At 51.7% G+C, this 6677-nt stretch overlaps 2 protein-coding genes across 2 annotated transcripts; both read right to left on the bottom strand.

Moving 5' to 3' along the window:
• Nucleotides 1-1489: 1489 nt before the first annotated feature.
• PpBr36_07295 (uncharacterized protein) lies at nucleotides 1490-3993 on the bottom strand (the record flags this gene model as incomplete). The annotated part of the gene is made up of 3 exons (XM_029894433.1): nucleotides 1490-2043; nucleotides 2652-3738; nucleotides 3946-3993. The coding sequence occupies 3 exons, from the start codon at nucleotides 3991-3993 to the stop codon at nucleotides 1490-1492; spliced, it is 1689 nt and encodes a 562-aa protein (XP_029747897.1).
• A 740-nt stretch (nucleotides 3994-4733) lies between these two features.
• PpBr36_07294 (uncharacterized protein) lies at nucleotides 4734-5360 on the bottom strand (the record flags this gene model as incomplete). The annotated part of the gene is made up of 1 exon (XM_029894432.1): nucleotides 4734-5360. The coding sequence occupies one exon, from the start codon at nucleotides 5358-5360 to the stop codon at nucleotides 4734-4736; it is 627 nt and encodes a 208-aa protein (XP_029747896.1).
• Nucleotides 5361-6677: the final 1317 nt, after the last annotated feature.

The following is a 6677-nucleotide window of genomic DNA, read 5'->3' as shown; positions in this document are numbered from 1 at the left end:
AAAAAAAAAAAAAAAAAAACTTTAACCGAACCTCGATGTCTAGACAGAAACAATGGTATGACAACAAGATCTCGGTACCTACTACCTTATCCAGTTGCTCGGTCCATCCATCTCCACCCCCGCACGGCCAGCTGAATGGCATCTTGGCACGAGTAATCAAAACCTGGGGAACACGGCAGATGCACAAGTGGTGCGCTTTGGGGAGGAAAGTTTGTCGACTGGCTGCCTATCATATCCCAGTCTAGGCTAGTCATCATGTCTACGCTTGGTATGCTTGTGATGATTAATTATCGTCTTGCTCATAAAGACCTTTCTCCTGGGCAACGCTCCACATTGTCCGCCCAGTTTTCTCCTGACGCCTGCTGATGACCATGTGTACACATTTGGTCAAGGCGCTCTAGACCAGGATTTTCTTATAGCATGTCTCCTCCCGACATGTCGAGGTAGGCTGCCATATAAAAGTTGTGAGATTTAAATAGTTGATTATTGAGGGAAACCCTTGGAAGGCAGGCCGTCCCTGTAGTCTCTGGTTGTCCCAACCGTATCAGTGAAAAGTTTTAGGCAACCGACAGGGACGAGCAAGCGCCAAGAAGTACCTGAACGTGTTCTGTTAGAAGTGCTCAACGGCCAGCAACTGCCAGCAACGGCCAAAGCCCTTCTTGAATTCGTCATCTACATCCCGTTGCCACAGTCTGAGGATCCCCTGGCTCTAGATCTCACGCCGACTTAGTCTCCTCTCTCGAAAAGCGAGAGACAAGTTGTTATATCGGATCGGGATCGTTGGAGCAAAGGAGGCGGCTTCCTTGAAGAGATCCTTAGCTGTACGGGATTTAAAGGTCAACCATGACAGCCAGGCTTGGGTGACCAGCTGATGGTGATTGCTATGAGCAGGGACGAAACGCCGTTCAGGGCATGGCCTAGGCGAGTCTGCTATCCCTTACGCATTGCTTCTTGGAGGAAATGACGCGCGTCCTTTGTGCTCATGATTTTCGTTTCGATTTCCGGGGACTGATATAGATGAATTCTTTACTTTCGTTGGCGTTGGTACTGAACAATACCTAACCAGACTGACGAGTCTCTTCCATACAAATACGTGAGGAAGTCGCAACGTACGCATGTGTCGCATCCTTGCCGAGCTTGTTCCGTTGCTGTTCTTGAGCTGCAGCCATAAAAGACAGCCGGGCCTGGCAGAAACGTGCGTTGAATTCCTCTGGAATTCGTTATTATGTGTCCCGTTCAGGTCGTGGCTTGCGCTAGACCAGGTCTATTCCCTGGGCCGGCAGGAAGGTCTGGTTCTTCCATTAAAGAAAGCGGGAGACTGGCCGTCTTCACAATGCGTTGCTTGGTCAACAAAGTGAACGCGTCGTAGCTGTGCAGCTATTAGCTGCCTCTGCTCATTGCTCGTCGGCCGGCCGGCTTGCATGTCATGTCCAGGCCTGCAGAGTGTTAAACACGTGCGCATACGCAGCAGTCCTGGGTCTACAATCATCTACTGACAGCGCTCTCGGATCAGTCGAACTTTGGCCTCGTCACGCCAAGCGACGACCTGCAGGCAGCCAAACATGTTTTCTACGGCCTTGGACGGCTTCTCCTTGACGATGAGGATCTTGACGGCCCGTCTCTGCTTCAGCGTCATCCTCCGCTCCTTCAGGTATCGGTTCATCAGCCGCGGACTGTGGAAGGACCAAGTATTGAGCTGGAAGGGGAGGGTGGCGGTTTCGTGGTACAGCTGCCGACACACGCCCGACAGCAACGTCACGCCGCCCGAGGTTGCACCTGTTTTGGCGACTTTGCCGGCGCCACGACCCCCGGATGCGTCATGTCCACGCAGGGCAGGATCCCAGCAGACTACTTCTCTGTGGTGTGCCGGTGGCGAGGCCCATGGATCGGCGTCGGATGCCAAGGTTCGACAGTAGAAGCCCGGTCGCGCCTTGGTATGTGGAGTCCAAACTCGGTAGTCAATGCTGATCTGTCCGACGTCGAGAAGGAGCTCGTATATACGCAGCCGAAGCTCAGCAGGAAGGCGGAGTAGCGGCGATGTCACTGTGTTGTCTTGGAAACTAGATTCAAGTCGATGGGGAGTAGAGATGAACAACGTTGGTTAGTCTCCATGATGCATACACCAGTCACTCCAGCGGGTCAGGTAGCGGGGCCAAAGTCGGGTTGGAAGCTGGAGTGTCTTGTACAGTTGAAGCTCACGGCTGCCTTCTGGAGGCAATTGGTCGATACTCTGACGGACGCGCTTTCTGCGAGACTTGTTTTGCATTGCGAGCGGGTCTCAAATACTTGATTTGGGAGAGCAATGGCATCTATTGAGGCCTGTCCTTGTTTCTCTCTGTGCGCTTTATTGGAGATGGACTCCATGCCAATTTGACGCGTGTCGTCGCCCTTTCGACGCGGTAATTACAGCTACTACTCAGTCTACAATCTAAGGGGGCCCCACCAGCTCGTTTTGATTCGTGATAAAAACGTATAGAAAGCGGGGTTTCTGGTTCAGGGTAGGTAAAAGTTGAATAACAAAATGGTTCCAAAGTGAGAGAATGCCTGTTTGGTTCATTTCTTTTTCTAAAAGTTAAGGGTTCAAAGGAGCTGTCGGTTTGCAAAGACCACAATCCTGTCGCCCACGGCAGAGACCTCAAAGGTGCGAGGACAAATCTTCACCGTCTGAATCATCTCGCCCTTGAACTCCTGCTCCGCAACGCGACGCAGGTCTTCGAACGAATCGAACAAGGTCGGTACTGCATCGACGGTCTCGTCGGCGATGCCCTGGAGGACGGTGGCAAACGTCGTCGACTCGATGGCCGTGCGGAAATCCCTTGACGCTTCTTGCTTGAGTTCGGTAAACGCCGTGATGCCATCGATGAACGTCGAGATGGTCGTTGAAGGATTCGTCCACTGGCTGACGTACAGGTCGAGGATGGACTGTATCTTCCACCAGCGACACTCGTCTCGCTGCTTCTCCGGGCTGTCTGGTGGATATAAAGGCTGCTGGATTACTTCCATGCTCACCTGGATCAACTCTATCTCCAAAGCCGGCCTGCGGTTCTCTGCTAGGAATTTGACACACTTGCTCAGTGCGAGAAGGTCAGTCTTCATGTCACAGACTCGACGCATGTGAGGGGGATGGGGCAAGGTGGCGCACAACCCGAAATCACCAATGACTCCCTCAACAACGCTGCATCCGCTCAGGTCCCTCGCGTTCAGGAATATGTTGCGCGGGTAGAGGTCGTTGTGCGTTTTCCCGGTGTGGAGCAGATTCTCAAGACCGAATAGACAGTCTGCCACAAGTCCAGCGGCGAAAGCGCTGGGTATGTACAGATCCAATCTGCTTGTGAGCTGCATGAGATCTAGACAGCTCCCCAGGTTATAAAACTTCCAGTAACCCACATTGCGGTCGCCATTGTTTCGCCCTTGATCACTGATGCCGCTTGTAAAGCCGGCAGAGTTGAGCCTGGCGAGGGCCAGATCGGGGCTGGGACATGCTTGTCGGATGTCGATCATGGTCAAGATCTCGGCCTTGATAGTATCCATGCGCGCGTCGACAAACGCCGGTTGGTGAAGGAGCTTCCTTACTTCCAGACGGCCATTCATGGCCCTCACCAGATCAGCTCGAGCAAACGCACCCTGTCCCAGACGCTTAACCCATAGATAGTCGTTGTTGTAGGGTTCATCCCGAAAAAGAATTGCCCACTTTGTTTGAGCGTTGGTGGTCATCCTCTTCAAAGTGGATGGGGTTGTCTGTTACTCTGTAACAGAACTGTTGCGTCTCGGACGTGACTTGAGCCAGCGATACCTATCAAACTTACCTGTAGTTGCTGGGGTTAGTTGGTCTATGACCAATCATCAGCATCTCATGGAGACGGGCGTTTCGTCGGTATTTTTATGGACACACCACGTTCCGCAGACAAAGCACAAACAAAGACATTGTTCTACGTACAAACTTACAATACCAGAACCGGGGGCTACAATACTCAAAGCAAACGACAGGGTCATCTTTGTGAGGGCCGGAAGCCAGCAGAAATATTCACACCTGCCCTTTAGTGACCCAGTAGCAATTTCTGTGTGCTGGTAGCATCGATAGACTTGGATGTTTTTTTGTAGACCCCCAAGCGGGTGCACGAATGAGTATCGCATCCAGCGTTTGTTTATTAGACAAGCCCTAATATGAGAATTGGATCCACAAAGCCAACTCGTAGCACATCATCCAGAAACCGAGAAGTGGTCGCTTGAAGCAACTATCACCTATGCCAAAAGCATTGTCAAGACGAGGATAAAGCGCTGTTCAAGCATCAAAGAACGGCAGTTGTTCAAGCATTGACAAAGCAACTGGCCGGAAGTAGCAAGGTACGCATAATTTCATTGAACAAGAATGCTCGCGAGCATGCGCTCGAATCTATGTGTCTCTTTAGCCTTGCGAAACACTGCTGGTAGGGAGGTTGCTCAACAACGTACAGTGACACTATTCCCAGAGTCAGATGAAATTGGAAGGTGTGTTGCCAATGCATGGCATTATAAACATAGTCACGGCATGGAGCAGTGAAGTACGATACAAGTCATCATATAAACTATATACATGCGAAATGTGCTCCCGATCCAGATAGCAATGGATCGTTTATGCGGCCTGAGCGCGCAAGTCTGTCATTCCCCCCACGCATTCCCGAACCGCACAGCAGCTCGAGAAGCAGAGTCCTGTCTACTGCGAACCAACCATCTCGACGCAGCTCCCCGGCCCTTTAGAAGCCAGGCGGGGGAACAGGCTTATCCTCCCAGTCATCCTCGTCAGTCGGCGAGAGCGGCAGGTCGGACGAGCCATCCTGGCCCTGCCTCGCGACCTGCGCATCGCCGTCGAGCAGCTGGTGCGCCTCCTCAGGGTCGGACTGCATGAGGCCCAGCACCGCGGCGCCGAGGTCGTCCTGGGACCGCGAGACCAGCCTCGCGGCGGCGGCGGGGGCCGGCGTGGGAGCGGCAGGCTTCAGGGCCGCGATGCCGGACTGGGCGGCGTCGGCCTCGGCCGGGTCGTTGGACCGCAGGGCGTCGAGCGCGGCCTGGATCTCGGCGGGCGTCTGCCGCTTGACCAGCGAAGGAGTCGGCGGCGGGGCCTGGCCGTTCTTGAGCGCGGCCTGCACGGCCGCGGCGTCCTCCGGGTCGTTGGCGGCCAGGCTGGCCAGCGCGGCCGCCACGTCGTCCTGCCGCTTGCTGGCGAGGTTGCCGCCGTGCGCGATGGCGTCCGCGTCCGCGGGCGCGTTGGCCTCGAGCGCCTGCAGCGCCGCGTCGAGCTCCGTCATGCTCGCGGGGTTAGGCGCCGGCGCCGCCAGGGCGGCCGTGACGGCGAGGGCTAGTATGGCGCTGACGGAACGCATTTTTTTGGTTATGAAATTGTTTTTTTTTTCTTATTGTTGCTTTTTCTCTTGCTTGTGTGGAACAAAATTGACAAAGTCAATATAACGAGCGTGGGTGTTTCGCTGTACTTATGGGTATCTCATATATTGCGTTTGCTTGATTACGAATTCGAAAGGGATGACAGCATCAAGGAAAGGCTGTCGTTCATTTATAAAAAGCTGATCTTTCTGTGGTTGATGCAAGCATACCACTAAGCCATCGTCGTGGCAAACATTGTTCTCGTCCGGTCCAAAGTGACCATGGCTGCATTGTCCGAGTCTGGTTGTTTTGAAGAACCGTCAGTGCTTTTACTGCAGCCCAGTGCTTCTACGCACCAGATAAAGGCGAATACAAAGGTCAGGCTACAGTCGTAGGATTCAACTCGAAACAGGTCTCGCAGCGGGTATAGCGGGACTGATGAAAAAGTAGCGCCGCTTTTTCTCTTTCTCTTTTTATTTCTCATTTTCAGACCAAGACCGAGGCCGTTCAGACGGAGGCCTGAAACCCGGGGAAAGAAAGCACGTGGAATATATTCTATGTTGGACAGCAACGCTCGGTCCCCAAAGGTTGCAGACGGCGACTCAAAATGATGGCACCAGAAGTGACATAACTCAAAGTTATGCTTCTGTTCCTGACCCAGAAAGTTCATCTCTATATGGGATAAGCTTTTGCTGATTATTTTTTTTTTTTTAAAAAAAAAAAGAAATACATAAAATTGCGTATGCGTCCTTGCATTCATCTCGGTGTCAAGGTTCAAGGCCCATCCGACAGGCTGGACGCCCGTTCCGTGGGAAGAAAAAAGCCTATTGTTGCAGTAGATAGATCTTGGCATCACATGACCAGATGAGCTTAGTCAGCGCTGTGCACACCATAAAAGCGCTGCCACGCTCGTTAACCTAAATAGCGCACCCTACCTAAATACATGGTTTTCCTACCACTTATACAAGCTGCACGTGTACGTTCGTGTGCGTCAATTATAAGCCCGGTACAATTGTAAATTATAAAAATTTCTACTTTACGCAAATTGCAATTATATATTAACACGAATAACGTTTAATTTATTTTTTTTTTTCCTCACCGTACACCATATTTACGACCGAAAAGTTTCAAAAATCGCTAGCAGCGCTTAATTTACGCGCCCAATAGTTTAAATGGTTTAAAATTTACCGCCAAAATGCAAAAATATTACGCATTTGGAAATTGGTTAATCCAAACCAATAAACCGACGAAAAACTCCCAATATTTGAAAAATTTACCGAAAACGTTATAAAATCGTTTAAACGCTCCCGATTCGACAA

The sequence above is a fragment of the Pyricularia pennisetigena genome, chromosome 1 (genome assembly GCF_004337985.1).
Source record: "Pyricularia pennisetigena strain Br36 chromosome 1, whole genome shotgun sequence".
NCBI classification, from domain to species: domain Eukaryota; kingdom Fungi; phylum Ascomycota; class Sordariomycetes; order Magnaporthales; family Pyriculariaceae; genus Pyricularia; species Pyricularia pennisetigena.
The sequence above is the reverse complement of the archived record's forward strand: the minus strand, read 5'-3'. Positions and strand labels throughout refer to the sequence as shown.